The following is a 16,604-nucleotide window of genomic DNA, read 5'->3' as shown; positions in this document are numbered from 1 at the left end:
TCCCGTCTGGGCTCCCCGCCCGATCAGAAGAGGTAGCCTGGAGGGGAGAAACGCCAGCGCTGTGGAACCCCGCCTTCCGGGATGATTGACGGGTGGAAAAAGCAATGGTCTTTCCCCGGTGGGGATCTCCCGGCTTTCCTATTGGCTCCCTCGGGCGAGTTCTGGGCCGAAGCTCCGCCTTCTCTTTCCTTGGTTCTTTAAGCGCAGGTAGGCGGTTTGGGGTGCAGGTAGGGAAGAGCAGCCCCCCCCCCCATCATCATCATCATCATTATCATCATTATCATGAGCGGCCATTCTTATCTCAGGGAAGAGGGCGAGGGAGGCGGCGGGTCCGGATGGGGATGGAGGGACCGCTTGGCCTTAACCGGGTCGGTGCGTGGCTTTGCCCTTCCTTCAAGAGCATCTCACCATCTCCTGTATAACGCCCGGAGACCCCCGTAAGCGGGGAGGGGGCTGAGGAAGCCAAAGGAAAGGAAGGAGGCAAAGAAGGACCGATGGAAACCCCATCTGGTGGGCTCCTCGGGGGTTTGGTCTGCAGGGATCGGAGCTGCCCCCGGGAGGGATCTAAACCCAGAGCGCCTGGGTCCCGCCTGCAGCTGAGTCCCCGAAACTGGTTCTTGATTTATTTTATAGCATTGATGTATAGTGTGTATGCTCCAGTGTATATACAATAATATATTGTGTGCTGATCTATCCATCCATCCATCCCTATCTCTCTATCCCTATCTATCTATCTGTCTGTCTGTCTGTCTGTCTATCAATCTATCCATCCATCCCTATCTTTCTTTCTATATCTATCTATCCCTATCTAATCTATCTATCCATCCATCCCTATGTCTCTGTCTCTATCCATCCCTGTCTGTCTATCCATCCATCTCTATCTATCTATCTATCTATCTATCTATCTATCTATCTATCTATCTATCTATCTATCTATCTATCTATCTCTATCCCTATCTCTCTATCCTTATCTCTCTATCTATCCATCCCATCCATCCAGTATGTATGTATATCTTTATGTATATGTATACACACACACACAAACACACTCACACACACACACTGCAAATCACTTCAGGCAAAACATAAAATGATAGCTCTCAACTGTAGGTTTTGCATGTACATTAACTATTAAAATAATAACTAAATCAAAATCTAGCTATACATACTCTAACTCTAACTCTAACTATATATACACACACACACACACATACATACATACATACATACATACATACATACACATATATACATGTCTATGTGTATACAAGTTATACACAATCCAATTTGCTGAAACGGCCACTAAATAGAAATTTTGCTCTTTAGATACTGTATATTTTTGTGTGTGAATACATGTAACCACAATCTGTTAAAATAACTAAGTCAAAAATTGGCTATACATATGTTACCTTTATGTATTTGTGTGAGCACATAGATACAATCACTGCAAGCAATTGCAACAATAACTAAATCAAATCCTCTTGAAAGGGTACAGTAGCCAAGTCAAACCCCCTCTCCCTCCTTCCCCCCCTCTCTCTCCTCTCTCTGTGTCATATGCACACCTACAGCATACATTGCACAGTCATTGCAAGTTAAACTGTTAAAAGGATAACTATGTCAAAAATTGGCTCCCTATACACTACAGATGCATATAAACTATCACTAAGGGTCAAACTATAAAAGAGAGGTCTATAAGGCAAACATTGTGTGTGCAAGTAGAGAATAGACACCGTCTACTGGAGATCATTTGGATTCTTGTTCTTTGGCTTAAAAGGTTCTTTACATGTGTGAATTTTAAAATATTTATGCTACTTTCTTCTTGAAAGCTTATTTTATTTACTGTGTTAATGTGTTAATTTTGTTCCAGGGAGATCAATCATGTATTGGGTATATCCATACATAGATATGCCTTTAAAATGAATGCAATATATTTAACCCGATTAGTTATAAACTTGGTAGCTCACTTCCACAACATGCAATGCTTAGATGGTTTTAATCTTCATTCTTTGCACACCAGGGAACCCTAGTGAGGTCAGTTTATGCTTTAATGCATTGGGTAAATCCTCTACCCCCAACTTGTATGGCCTCAAGTCCAGCTGGATTCCTAGTGAATTGTGTGAGCACATCCATGCAATGTTCTTTGCAACTGAAGTAGTTTGCATTTCTTTTAATCTTGTCCAGACTATATTCCTGGAAATCATTTGGTGTTTGATTCCAGACAACAGCATTCAGGTGCTGCCACCTGGTGATTTGGAAAAAAGCTCACTGTAATGCAATTTGCAGACTGAGAAAAAAAAAAGTAAAATGACAAATCACTCCTGCATTGCTGCAAACAATATATCCAGTAAATGTTGTGTATGAGGAACCCTTTGCCTTTAGTACTTTAAGAACCAAAAAAAGGGTTGTTTCATTATTTAGGTTTAAATGTATACACAAACCAGTGTTAACTTCACAATACCACCCTTAGGTTGGTTAGGATGCGAAATAGCAATTAGCCCAACATAAATAGTGTGTTTCACTTTCTTTTCTGATTATGATAAAACAATAGTGCTGCTGTATATCTGAGAATATATTTTGTGGAACAAAATCTGAATTTGTTTTCATGAAAATATGCCAGAGGACTGGAATTGCTTAAGTTTGGAACCGGGCTGTTAAAATGCACGTTTGAGGATTAACGTGCATTTTAACAACCCAGTTCCAAATTTATAATACATCTTCGGTCACAGTTGAGCAAACACGCAGTAGGGTCCAGCTGCCATTCCATACAGGTGTGCATGTAGATAAAGCTGATTAAAAGCAAGAACTATTTATATTGTTGGGCTATGAGACAATATTTTAGAATAGAAGAGAAAATTATTCATTTTAAAATGTAATAAACGATCTTGTACCTATTGACTTTTATTACTCACTAGCCGATAACCCGGGGTTGCCCGGGTATTTATTTATAGGGGGAAAATGTCTGGACCAAACGTAATTTCTAATGTTGGATTTTCCCCCTTACGAGAGGGAGCTCCCTTGTGGAGTACTGTGAAGCCATTACCATGGCAACTCCACTGCACTGTACAGTAGAAGCCATTTTACGACAGTACAGTAGAAGCCATTTAAAGGCATAACAGGCTGCATCTTAATAGAACACACACTCTGAGGGTGTTATGGGTGTCTTATCCTCACAATATTTTTCTCCAGAGTGTAAGTCATCTGTGTAACAAGTTTGGTTGTAATCGTTTGAGGCTTTCCAGAGTTATGCTGGAACACACACACAGACATACACACACACATATGTATATGTATATGTGAATGTACTATGTATGTATGTGTATATACATATACATACATGCATACGTACATACATACATATATGATGCCCTGGATTGTGTGTTTTCTAATCTGTTCACCTGTTCAGATGTTACCATGATGTTCTAGAATGTGGGGCAGTGAATGAAAACAAGTAATCTCCTGATATGGAAGCAGTTTTAGTTCTGTTATATTGTTGGGGGGTGGTGGGGTGTTGTATACAAAGGATTCCTTATTTTTCTAACCAAATGCAAGCCTTTGTGCATCATACAAGCTGAATATGGCGTGACCCGTCAAAACCGCGGAGGACAAAATCGCGCTCGACGAACGCGCATTTGACGTCATCACAGCGCGACAAAAAAAAATTAAAAATTGAAATAAAATTTAAATTAAAGCAAGCCGATTCACATAAAGGTAAGGGTTAGGTTTAGGGTTAGGGTTAGGTTAAGGGTTAGGGTTAGGTTTAGAGCGTTAGGGTTATGTTTAGCGTTAGGTTAAGGGTTAGCGTTAGGTTTAGCATTAGGTTAAGGGTTACGTTTAGGGTTAGATTTAGGGTTAGGTTTAGGGTTAGGTTTGGGGGGGGTTAGGGTAAGGTTTTCGCTTTATTTTTACATTTTTCGATCACAGCGCGATGTTTTCGTCGCGCTGTGATGACGTCAAATGCGCGCTTTCGTCGAGCGCGATTTTGTCCTCCGCGGTTTTGTGGTGGAACCGAATATGGTAGTAGACATACCTGGAAAAAACATCACTTATTCTTGGAATGGTCATCCCCAGATCTCTGCAAGAAATAGAAATTGATTAATTTAGTCAATTAATTTTGCACAGTGATTTTATTTTGGAAGTTCCCTGGGGTTAGTGTTCAAATGCTACCATATTGTGTGACAAGGATGGTCTGTAGTTCTTCTGTTGATCTTGCTTCTAGCTTGAGCCAATCATTTTTCTCACGGCCTGGCTTGCTTCACAGAACTGATGCGAGGCAAACGGAGAACACATTAAACTTGTCCTGGGCTGCTTGGGAAAAATGTGTGATATAAATATTTAGTCTTTCTTTTTTTTTTGGCACGAACGTCCAGGATTTTTCCAGGATTTGACCAAACTGTCTCCTCCAATAAACAGAGGAGTTAGTTAAAAGGAGAGAGGGGTTTTATACAGTATAAAAGATCAACTATTTTTTTTCTGATTTAAACATTGGCTTTTGAAACCTGGCTTTTTTTCCACAGGAGATGCAGGATTCTGCCTTCTCTCGTGAGCTGTGACTTACCCTGTCTTAATACTTCTGCAACCGGCCCAAGTGGGAAGATGTAGCTATGAGGCTGTTCAGAGTTTAGATTCTTAGATTTGGAAGTTTCTTAATCTACACTCTGCGTAAATGACACACGGAGGAGAATCAAGGACTATCTGCAAGGCAGTTCCAGCACAGAAATCGGGGAATCTGAAATTCAGAGCTTTTACATGTCCTTCCTTGCATCTGTATTGTTTGCGTTTGGATTTCTGTGGGCCTGATCTCTGCCGTATAACCTGCCAACGACACATTTCAGGTTTCCCTTGGTAGAAATGAGGCGGGATAGACCACAAGAACGGGCAGCTAGCTGGCCAGCAGAGCACATCAAGGTGCTCCTTGCCCTCTGGACGGAGGCAGCGGTCACTCATGATCTTAGCTCCCACGGGAGGAACCGTGCTGTCTACGATGGCATTTCTCAGCGTCTTGCCGAAATGGGCATTTATCGGACCGGGGACCAATGCCGTGAAAAAATGAAAGGCTTGAAAGTGGCTTACCGCAAGGCTAAGGAAAATAACTCTGTGGGGCGTCCGCCTATCAAATGTCCCTTCTATGATGAAATTGACCAGATAATGACACAGTATATAAACTGTAGGCCCGGTTTTTCCTCTGAGGCTGGTGAAGGGTCCAGTGTCACTGCGGACAGACAGGAAGGCCTCTCCATCTCCGAGCCCTGGGGCACCCAATCCAGCATCACTGAGCGTTGGGCATCCCAGGCCTCTGGGCATTGGCTGTCCCAGACAGCTGCCTCCGAAAGCCAAGGGACCGATGAATTCAGCTACACCCAGGCAGAGACTCATGATGCTTTTGGCGAGATCCAAGTCATCCCGGTTCAGGTGAAGGAAGAGGAATCAGAAGATGAAATCTCACCTGAGCTGGGTAAACTGCTTGTTCATGTCTCCAGGGGAATGTGTCTGTCAGTACAAATCCTGTAGAATAGGATACCTTAGGAGGGGCAGGGGTGAAACTTATCTCTGAATATTCTGTTAATTGTTTTATGAAATATTTACCTTATTTTTTGGAGACGCATCGGAGCATAAGACCCAGGCTTTGAAGAGGCAAATTTAAAAAAAAGTTTTTTCACTCTGCAAACCTTCCAAAAATGGCCCGTTTTCATGAAAACAGGCCTGTTTTTCCCCCAAAAAAGGCATGAATAGTCTTTAGGGGGCTTGCAGAGTGCTCCGGGGGGGGGGGGGGGGGGAAAACAAGCAAAAAATGGCCCATTTTTTCGCAAAAATGGCCCATTGTTTTTTAAAGAGCATGGATAGCCTTTAGGAAGTTTGTAGAGTGCTCCTGGGGGCTGGGTGGGTTAAAATCGAGCAAAAAACTGAGCTTTTTTGTTCATTTCCGCCCTCCCCAGCCCCCAGGAGCTCTCTAAAAGCTTCCTAGAGTATCTGCACTGCCATTTTGGTGAAGGGGCGGGGTTTTGGGAGGCAAAACAATGCTGTATTCAGTGTATAAGACACACCCAGATTTTCAGCCTCTTTTTCTGAAGGAAAAAGGTGAGTCTTATACTCCAAAAAATACAGTAGGTTTTTAGTTTCAAAGCTTTATTGGACTTTTGGTTTAAATGTTTACATGTACTCCACTAGAAACACAACTTACTTTTCCTGGAAATGCATACACCATATTTTTCGGACTATAAGACACACCGGTGTATAAAACGCACCAAGATTTCAAAGAGGTAAGTCAGGGGAAAATGTTTTTGTCCTCCCCGGCCCATGGGAACACTCTGCAGGCTTCAGCAGGGCTCGGGGAAGGCAAAAATGCCCCCATTTTTGCCAAGATGGGGGCATTTTTCCCTTTCCCCAGCCCTGCTGAAGCCTGCAGAGTGCTTCCGGGGAGTGGGAGAAGGCAAAAATGGCCCGTTTTTCACAAAAATTGGATGCCGGGGTGAGGCTTCGAGAGGCCAAAAATAACTGTATTCAGTGTATAAGATGCACCAACATTTCCATGCTCTTTTGGGCGGGGGGGGGGGGAGGTGCATCTTATACTCCGAAAAATACGGTAATTCTCTATAGCAGGCCAACTTCCACTGGTTGTTTTTAATTTATTTATATACTCAGAAGGACAACATCATAGAGTAACCTTCAGACTTACACACGTATACATCTGTTCCCTGTTCCTTACTTTATAGATGTGGCCTCTCCCATGCTAATGGAGATCCAACCTCCACGCAGGCAGCTCATCTCCATGCTTGACCAACGTCCCCATCTTCGAACTCGGAAACAGAAGGTGCAGGGGGATGGGCAGACGAGGGGCGCTGGCCCGAAGTGCGCCCGTTCACTTCCGTCGGAGCTGCAGAGAATGCAGAAGCAGGTTGCCATCCAAGCCGAGGAGAAACAGAGTTTAGCAGAGTTCATCCAGCACGACAAGGAGATGCGGCAGGAGGATAGGGAGTTCCAAGCCCAGCTCTTTGAGAAACTTTTCCAGAAACAAACGGAGCTGGTCCAGGCGCTAACTCAACGATCTCCGGCCAGTCCTAGTTCTCCTGACTGCCCTCATCCGTTGCAGGCCTTGCAGATGTCCGTGAAGAACGGAGCAGGAGCAGCCGCCGCGGGGCCTAGCTCATCCCTACAGGCTTTATTAGAACAGATAATGCAGTCCGACCTCCCAGGCAAGAGTCTAAATAGAGTTGCAGTGAAAGAAGCCCTCGGGGGAAGAGTTAAGGTGCCTCCTGAAGTGCAGTATTGGACGGCCGAAGAGATACTGAGGTGGCTCTTGTCTCAGCAGCCTCCTGCAGACCATTGCCAGGAGATGCTGTCTGGACCAAGGCTCCCTTTCCCTGTGGGGCACCTGGGATTAACAGGGAAGGGTGACAACTCAGAGGCCCATCTCTCCCTTTTGAATCCCTTATGCGATTCATACCAGAGTTCTCAGCAGCAAGGCAGGGACCAGCTCCGCAACAAGGCCCAACATCTGTGCGCCAGCAATTGTGCTAAAGCGCTTGAAACAGACGTAGACTTAGAGACCCGCCGACAGTCGTTCAGGCAGTTCCATTATCAGGAGGCCCAGGGTCCCCAGGAAGCGTACAGGGGCCTGTGGCGGCTTTCCCACCAGTGGTTAAGGCCAGAAGTGCGTAGCAAAGAGCAAATTATGGAGCTGCTGGTGGTGGAGCAGTTCCTGAACATACTCCCTGAAGAGATCCAGACCTTGGTACGTGAATGCCAGCCAGAAAACGGCAAGGAAGCCGTGGCCCTGGCGGAGAGATTCCAGCTCCATTTCGAGTCCAAGAGGCAACGGGACCAAGTAAGACCATGCCGAGGGTGATTTCTGCTTTGGGGTTTGGAGATAGGATTAAGGAGGAGCGAGGAAAACGGAAAAGGCATTTTTCTTCCCCACACATGTTTCTCCTTGACTGAGAGACTTTATAGGTGGAATCTCGGAATTGCTGTTGTTATTAGCAAAAGTTTGGTCGTTTTTCAGCCGAAGGTGAGCTTTAAAGACAATGGAACAACAAGAAACACTGCAGGAAGAGGCAGACCTATTTCCTTAAATTCGTTTGAGCCTTTCTGCTTTGGTGGAAGCTGAATGGCTACTCAAAATTTTCTAGACAGTGGAAAATGAATCTGCTTTTTTTTTAAAAAAAAAAAGTTAAAATTCTTATAGCAATAGCATTTAGACTAATATACCGTTTTACAGTGCTTTTATAGCCCTCTCTAAGTGGTTTACAGAGTCAGCCTTTTGCTCACCAACAATCTGGTTCCTCATTTTACCCACCTCAGAAGGCTGGAAGGCTGAGTCAACCTTGAACCTGATGAGATTCGATCTGGCGAACTGCAACTAGCAGTCAGCTAAAGAAGCCTGCAGTGCTACTTACGGGTATAAATTGTCGGATTCTGACCCATATTTTCACGTGACTGCAGCAGGAGTCAGTTTTGAAGGAGGTTTAGGATGAGGGCACAAGCAGCGAGTTCAAAAATGCTTGTATTTATCCTCAGCTCACAAATGATACATCTTTACCTCTTTGGTAAAGATTTTTATTACTTTTTAGAAGTGATAAACACAAGAGTGGCATTCTTATTTTTCAGGTACGCGTTACCTCGGATAACATGGTTGCAGATTCCCCTCCAGAAGACTTGAATGAGAATCAGAGACAATCCTGCATAAAAGACAGTCGAGAAAATCCCAGGAAGGTTGGCTTACTAGGTAAGAAATTGCTCAGTAGGTGCATTGAATCTTTGGTGTCACAGATTTGTTTCTTTATCTTTTGAGGATCACTTTCTATTGTTTTCATTTGTGTTAGTACGTATCCTCTTCGATTTTTTTCACCTTCTCTGTTTATACTTGCCTGCCATAAGCAGCTTTACCCACTCTTAACTCTCTTTAACAGGGGTGGGCTTCAAAAGTTTTAGCAAGGAGTTCTCTGCCCATTGCTGGGTGGGCATGGCCTAGTCAGCCTCCTGCACCACGGTGATGGTGGGAACATTTTGGCCCTCCCTGGGCTCTAGAGGCTTTCCTCGAGCTTCCGGGAGGGCAAAAACAGCCTCCCCAGGCTCTGGAGGCCGGAAACAGGCCTGAACTTCCAGTAGGCCTTTTTTTTCACCCTCCCTGAGCCTTCACGCGCGACCTGCACTTCCCTGCATCCAAAACAGGCTGCGTGGGGACGCCTGGGAGGGGAGGGGTGGGCAGGGCCAGCCAGGAGTGGGATTTGGGGGTTCTCCAAACGGCACAGAATCTTAGCTAGAGTTCTCCCGAACCCCTGCGAACCCCCACCAGCCCACCCCTATATCTTTATCCTCTCTGGACAATTGCTGTCATTCCTTGGTCAATACAATCAAACAAAAAAGATTTTTTTAGCAATATGCTTCTTAGCATAGAGACTAGCAAATTAGCAAACTGTTGGAAGGAAAAACTGGTCAAGGGAGTGATTGGGGTCATCAGAGAAAGCAAAGAGGTGAAGCGTTCGCTGAAGAGAGATGTCACAGGCCTCCCAGATTCAGCTCATGGCCCTCATTCACATGTCATGGCCAGTTGACTTCACTTGACAGTATATTTGTAAAGACACTCTGAATGGTAATTCTCAGATCGATGCCAGGATTGGGTGAAATCAAAAAGGCATTTTGCTGAATTATCAACTGCTAAGAAAGGCTTCCTAAAATCTAATTCACTTCTGGAGGGTTAGGGATAGTACAGAGAGAAGACAAAAAACAGAATAGGTGATTTCAAATTAATTTAGATTACTTTACAAGCATATGCATGAGCTCTATTAAAGAATTCCATATTGGGTTAACCTTCAGCAAGCCAACCTATCTTGATTTCTTGAGGTTTGAGGTTTGAGAATAATTCGATTTATATGCCGCCCTTCTCCCAAGGACTCAGGGCGGCGTACAACATTAAAAGAAACACATACTACAAAAGTTAAAAAGAAATTAAATAGGATATCCCCAAACCCAATTAAAATTAACAATGACACATTTTTTTTAAAAGAATTCAAATTAAAATTAACAATAATCAATACTTTGATTTGTTTTGTTCAGGCCAGGCTGGTTTGCTGGAAAAGCCAACATTTTAGGGCGCGTCGGAAGGACCGGAGGTCGGGGATTATACGAAGCTCCGGGGGCAGCTCATTCCAGAGGGAAGGCGCTCCCACAGAGAAGACTCTCCCTCTGGAGGGCACCAGTCGACACTGTCTGGCCGACGGCACCCTGAGGAGGCCAACTCTGTGGGATCGCACTGGACGATGGGAGGCTACCGGTGGCAGTAGGTGGTCTCGCAGGTACCCTGGGCCTAAGCCATGGGGCGCTTTAAAGGTCATAATTAGTACCTTGAATCGCACCCGGAAGACAACCGGCAACCAGTGCAGGCCGCCTAAAAGGGGTGTAACATGGGAGCACCTGGGTGCCCCCATGACAACCCGCGCAGCCACATTCTGGACCAGTTGAAGCTTCTGGGTGCTTTTCAAGGGCAGCCCCATGATTTCTTAAGGAGGTCTTTGGCTGACCTGTAAAAAGAGGAATAATTGTGATCCCTCTCAAAGTTTTTATGAAAGGAAGATTATCAAGCACCTTTCATATTCTAATATTCATCCTTGCAGCTAAAACAAAAAGCCTGTTTAGCAAGGGAAGATATACTCTCTTAAGAAGTGAGTGGAATCCCACCATCTATGGGCCTGGAACCCAAATCTTATGAATCCCAGCCTAGGGCCTTAACCACGAGCCCATCTGTTATTTTTGTATCTTGGCAGGTCTCTCAAGATAAACTTATTCTCCATCTTCAGGTACTGAAACGCATCTCCAGCTGAGGAAGAGAGCCAGATCAGATCCGAGGGAGCAGATTGTGCCCAAACAGGATGGAGAACATGGTGTGGCGGCAGCCAAGCAGATGAAGTTGAACAGTAGCGTAGACGAGCAAGACATGGCTGAAACTAGGAAGGAAGCCCCAAAAATGCCCACCTCTGCGCCAGGGAAGCGAGCGGGGAAAGCGAAAGGGCGGGGAAGATCTGTTCCCAGTTATATCGCGGCTGGGGAAAGCCAGGCGGAGGGGGAAGCTAAGACGAAAGGCGGTGGCCGAGTTTCAGAAGCCGCGAATGGGATTCTGCACGAGCAGAAAGCATCGGCTAGTCTCGGGACGTCTCAGTTGGCTTTTGACAAGGACGCAACCGTGTCCAGTCCCCAACCCGCCCACGATGGTCACGGGTCTCCTGACGTAGACAGACCTTCATTTAGTGACAGCATTGACATTTTACTGGATTCTCCCTGGAGTGGAAATGGCAGTGGTGACACAGCCCAAGACGGTGGGCCCGGTCCCAGGATGCTACCCCGCTGTGTGGGCTGCACCATGTTGAAGGCTGAGTTGGATACAGTCCGCGAGGAGCTCCAATTAACCCAAGGTAACTCTGGAGCCATAAACAAGGAGGGCCTCTTCACCAGGGTGACATCAATTTCCTTTTTGGGGGGGGGGGTGTTTCAAAAGTTTTATTTCTTTTAAAACAAACATTTCATCATTCCTTAATCAATAAGACATCGAAGTACAATTTTTTGTATGTCAAAATAATTCTAGTTTACCACCAAATTCTTGTCTAGCCTAATGCATACCCCTCCCTCCCTCCCCCCTCCCCCCCAACCCTCCTCCTCCTCCCCCCCCCCGACTTCCCAGAACCCGTACACGGTCTGGATTTTTAACTAACACAGTCTAAAATCTATTGAGAAAAAAGAAATAAAGAAATTAATGACATTCTACATTGACCTTAGCTTCTTCTTGCTGAACTAACTTTAAACAATTTAAATCATTTCTGATCTTAAGCATAGGCTAACTGGAATTTCTTGGTCCCATATTTATTTTGTATATAGTCAATCCATTTTTTCCAGTCTCGTTTATATCTCTCATTTGAGTGATCTTTAATATATGCCGATATTTTAGCCATCTCGGCTAAGTTTGTAACTTTCAATGTCCATTCTTGAGTTGTAGGCAAGTCTTCCTTCTTCCAGTATTGCGCCACCAACAGTCTTGCTGCCGTTATTAGGTGCCGTTAAATTTCCTTTATGTCCTTCATGTGTTACTTGCGAGGATTTGTATCTTGCCAGTATATCTGTATGAGTGCCTTGCCATTTAATATTTGTTTATTGCTGACCACAACACAATACACAAATCACTTAGATCTTTCCCAGAATAATTGCTTGGCTGTTAATTAAGTCTAAGGTAAAGGTAAAGGTTCCCCTCGCACATATGTGCTAGTTGTTCCCGACTCTAGGGGGCGGTGCTCATCTCCGTTTCAAAGCCGAAAAGCCAGCACTGTCTGAAGATGTCTCCGTGGTCATGTGGCCGGCATGACTAAACGCTGAAGGCGCATGGAGCATTGTTACCTTCCCACCAAAGGTGGTTCCTATTTTTCTACTTGCGAAGAGCCGAGGTGGCGCAGTGGTTAGGGTGCAGTACTGCAAGCCACTTCAGCTGACTGTTATCTGCAGTTCAGCGGTTCTAATCTAACCGGCTCAAGGTTGACTCAGCCTTCCATTCTTCCGAGGTGGGTGAAATGAGGACCCAGACTGTGGGGGCGATATGCTGACACTGTAAACCCCTTAGAGAGGGCTGAAAGCCCTATGAAGCGGTATATAAGTCTAACTGCTATTGCTATGGCTACTTTTTATATGCTTTCGAACTGCTAGGTTGGCAGAAGCTGGGACAAGTAACAGGAGCTCACTCCGCTATGCAGCGCTAGGAATTCAAACTGCTGACCTTTCTGATGGACACGCTCAGCGTCTTAGCCAGTGAGCCACCGCGTCCCTTAATTAAGTCTATTTGTCATTGAAAACAGCATTCCCCCATAGCCAATCTCACTTTTCATTTTGTCATAATATAAGAGCACTCACCAAGAAAGTATAGTGTTGATAATTCGGTAGGGAGTTCTTAATTGGCATCCTAGCTAAAACAACCTTAAATAAGTATTTCATTTAGAAAGGTAAGGTATCAACGAAAAAATGAGAATTAAAATGAACACAGCTTAAAGGCACCGGTAAAGAACTTGATGAAGAGGCTAAAGATGGAATCAGGATTGGCAGCAAATACTTGATTGGAAACATTTATCCATAATATCAGAGCTGGTTTATAAAGTAAACTAAGGTGAAACATTTATCCATAATATCAGAGCTAGTTTATAAAGTAAACTAAGGTAAAAAGACATATCTCAAGATATTTATTAAGATGGAAATAATGAAGGTGCCAACTGCTAAGAAAGGGTAGGGGGGGTGTTGCAGCATTTTGTGACACTTATTTTCTATTTGTCGTTTGTTTATATGCAGCTTCTACACTGTATGGGTTGAGTGGCACCTCTTTTCAGGACTTATCAGAGGCTCTTGGCACAGTTGTACGGGTCCTGAGCAACACAAACTCTTTGCCAGGAACAAACACCCCCCAAAACATTGCTGAAATCCCTAGTAGGCCAGCATGGCGAGAAAGAAACGTAAGTCTCTCCCCACTTTGCTACTGTTTGTGTGCAAGGCACGTTTTCTTTCATATTCCATAGGTTTCGTTTTCCTTTCTTTGAAAACGGGGCTACTCTCCCAAGTCTCTTATTGAGTACAGTTAAAACAGACTCTATGGTAGAATTTACAGTTTTCCCATTAATCCAAACCAGTTGCCTGTTTGCCAATGTGATATTATGGAAAGTTCTGCTCTTCAATTAGGGAAGATCTACATTGCAGTGTCATTGCAAATTTGGATTACTGTAGATCAGGGGTGTCAAACTCAAAGCCCACTGGGTGCTTAAATCTGGCCTGCGGGGCTGGCCTGGAAATATCAAAGGACCGGCCTGCGGTGCCTCTGCCGGCCAAAATGGACCTCGTTTTGGCTGGCAGAATGCTGATGGAGGCTGGGGAGGCTGAAAACGGGCTGCACAGAGACTATGCAGGGGCCTCCATGTGCCCCGTTTTGGCCGGCAGGTTGCTGCAGGAAGCGTCCATCCCGTCCCCCCCTCCCTCCCCCTGCAGAGAAGAACTACAATGCTGATCCATCCCTCAAAGAAATCCAGCTTGACACCCCTGCTGTTGGTGGCTTCCATGGTGTCTGGTAGAAATGACAATCTTGGAACAGAGAGCTAAAATTCCATTTTTAATAAAATTCAGTAGGTGAAACTCTAAAAACCTAACCAGATCGAAGATATTTTGAACATCACACAGGGTAAAGAATTACTGTATTTCTACAGGTATGGGAAGATTTCCCATAGGAATTTTAAAAAAAATTGATGGGCCATTTGATGAATAGTTTTCTACCTCCATGAACTAATGTAATGCATCCAAATACGTGGTTTTCCATTTTTTTAATGTTTCCCATTATATGTAAACAAAAGTGAGCAACCATTTGCTTATCTGACATTTTTCTTCCAATCTATCATCTCAATTCAGGAAATTTCGTTTTATGAATGAATCTCTTTTTTCTGAATGAAATATCTGGCCTTGGTTCGAAATCGCTAGCCACTTTTGTTTTAAATTGTTTGCCATGCGTTCATTCTCTGAATAGAATATAAAATGCTTAAAATATTTTCATCGAATACTAATCGTGTTGTTATCTCTTTCCTGTAGCATCTCTGAATCCTTGCATGGGCCGAATGTACCCTCCCAAATCAAGAAATTCAGCAGCAATATTAGAAGCGCCTGATTTAAAAGGAGAGTGAAAAGCACCCTTTGCTCTTGGTTGCCTGAGACTTACAACTTATCCCTGCCCGTGATTCCCTCTCCTTTCCCCATCCTGTTGGATTGCTTAGACTACAGCAGGCTCTGATCCAGAGGCTCTTTCCCTGCGATGGTGCAAATGTTGTCATTCCTTTACCCTTGGTTTTTTTCCCCCTTTTATACTGTAGTAATCTCTTTCTTCCCTTTCCTGCTTGAGTTTAAATAAAGCAACTGGGAATGATTGACTGTACCCTTTATGGGCAATAAACAGCATGTGCATTGACCCAATTAGCACAGAAGTCTGCAAACAGAAAGCCTCCTTTGAATCCACAAAAATTCAAAGCTCCTGTTTTGGAAAGCAAGCAATAGTTTTGGAAGGAATTGTTAGCAATAGCAATAGCAGTTAGACTTATATACCGCTTCATAGGGCTTTCAGCCCTCTCTAAGCGGTTTACAGAGTCAGCATATCGCCCCCACAGTCTGGGTCCTCATTTCACCCACCTCGGAAGGATGGAAGGCTGAGTCAACCTTGAGCCGGTGAGATTAGAACTGTTGAACTGCAGATAACAGTCAGCTGAAGTGGCCTGCAGTACTGCACCCTAACCACTGCGTCACCTCGGCTCTTAGCCCCATACAGACCTTGAGGTATGCTTTCATGATGAACATTATATTTTCTCTTAATATCTTCATGAGTACAATAATCACAGCCCAACATCAACTGTATAAGTGAAAATAGTGTTGATCAGGAGAAGAAGAATATTATCACCATATACAAAACAGGAACTTTTTTTTGTAAGAAATGTAGTTCTTTTCTAAAGAACTTTGAATACTTGAAACTGGAGAGAATGGAAAAGATAAACTAAAGGAAAATTAACATTTTCTCTCTCTCTCTCTCTCTCACACACACACACACACACACACACACACAAACACACTCCTTGACTTATAACCATTTGATTAGTGATTGCTTGAAGTTACAACTGCATTGAAAAAAGTGACTTAGGATGCATCCTCACACTTAACAGCCATTACAGCCTTCCTATACTTGATTGATCAAAAACTGGGTAACCTTGGCATGTCTTTTTAAGGCTGTCAGAATGTCCTGGGATCATGTAATCATTATTTGTGACTTCCCAAGCCAGCTTCCAACAAGCAAAGTGAATACTTTTTACTTTACTACAATGATTCATTTAAAAAGTCATAAACAGCAAATATTCTGTCCCCAATTGTGGTTGTAAGGCGAGGATTGCCTATATACATATAAAGATTTCATTATAATGGAAGAAGTTACTCACTGTCCATATGCTCGGAACAAATGCTACTTACGTTATGTACTTTATGCCAGATTAGATCATTTGGTTCTTGGCTCTAAAGAATCTTCCTCATGTTCAGTTACTGGGAGTATCAGATGTGGGAGGTTTTTCCCTAGCCTATTTAACATTCTCAAGTTGAGGCAGGAGGGAGGAAGAGAAGAAGCAGGAGTTGAAGTTGGAATCAGTTACAGTGTCCCCTCATTCAAAACTGTTGAAAAGACAAATGAAAATGTATTAACTGGATTAGTTCGGAAGAGGTTTGCCACAATTAAAGCAACATCAGTTAATCTACAACACAAGTCACACAGCTCCAGAGATCTACTTGAAACCTAAGCATACCTAAGGTCAACTGAGTTTTCTCTTCACATAAAAAGAAAAGTCAGTAGTATCTTCCAATATTTTTATTGCAAGCACACAAAATTTGTGGGGCACTTTACATTACCAAGGAACCAGTTCTGTAAAATGTTTGGCAATTGGCCTTTTAGGCGAAACTGATCCCTCTCCTTTTCAAGTTTGATTTGACCACCAATTTAATCAATCCTCCAAAGAGATCCGGAAAGCAGTACCTTGAACAAGGCAAAAGATTTACAATGTTTATTCTTTCTGGAG

At 43.8% G+C, this 16,604-nt stretch overlaps 1 protein-coding gene across 2 annotated transcripts; it reads left to right on the top strand.

Moving 5' to 3' along the window:
* The first annotated feature begins 111 nt into the window (after positions 1 to 111).
* LOC116515400 lies at positions 112 to 14,986 on the top strand. 2 transcript variants are annotated; one of them, XM_032227404.1, is made up of 7 exons: positions 112 to 207; positions 4,515 to 5,452; positions 6,711 to 7,822; positions 8,605 to 8,722; positions 10,794 to 11,405; positions 13,315 to 13,475; positions 14,593 to 14,986. In XM_032227404.1, exons 2-7 carry the CDS (start codon positions 4,849 to 4,851, stop codon positions 14,599 to 14,601), a joined length of 2,616 nt encoding a protein of 871 aa, XP_032083295.1. In that variant the 5' UTR covers positions 112 to 207; positions 4,515 to 4,848; the 3' UTR covers positions 14,602 to 14,986. The 2 variants fall into 2 exon arrangements, with proteins under 2 accessions (XP_032083295.1, XP_032083296.1); XM_032227405.1 differs by lacking the exon at positions 112 to 207 and adding an exon at positions 211 to 227.
* Positions 14,987 to 16,604: the final 1,618 nt, after the last annotated feature.

Source organism: Thamnophis elegans, chromosome 12 (assembly GCF_009769535.1).
Source record: "Thamnophis elegans isolate rThaEle1 chromosome 12, rThaEle1.pri, whole genome shotgun sequence".
In the NCBI taxonomy this organism is placed as follows: Eukaryota; Metazoa; Chordata; class Lepidosauria; order Squamata; family Colubridae; genus Thamnophis; species Thamnophis elegans.
Note: the sequence above shows the minus strand (reverse complement) of the source record. Positions and strands in the feature narration are given on the sequence as shown.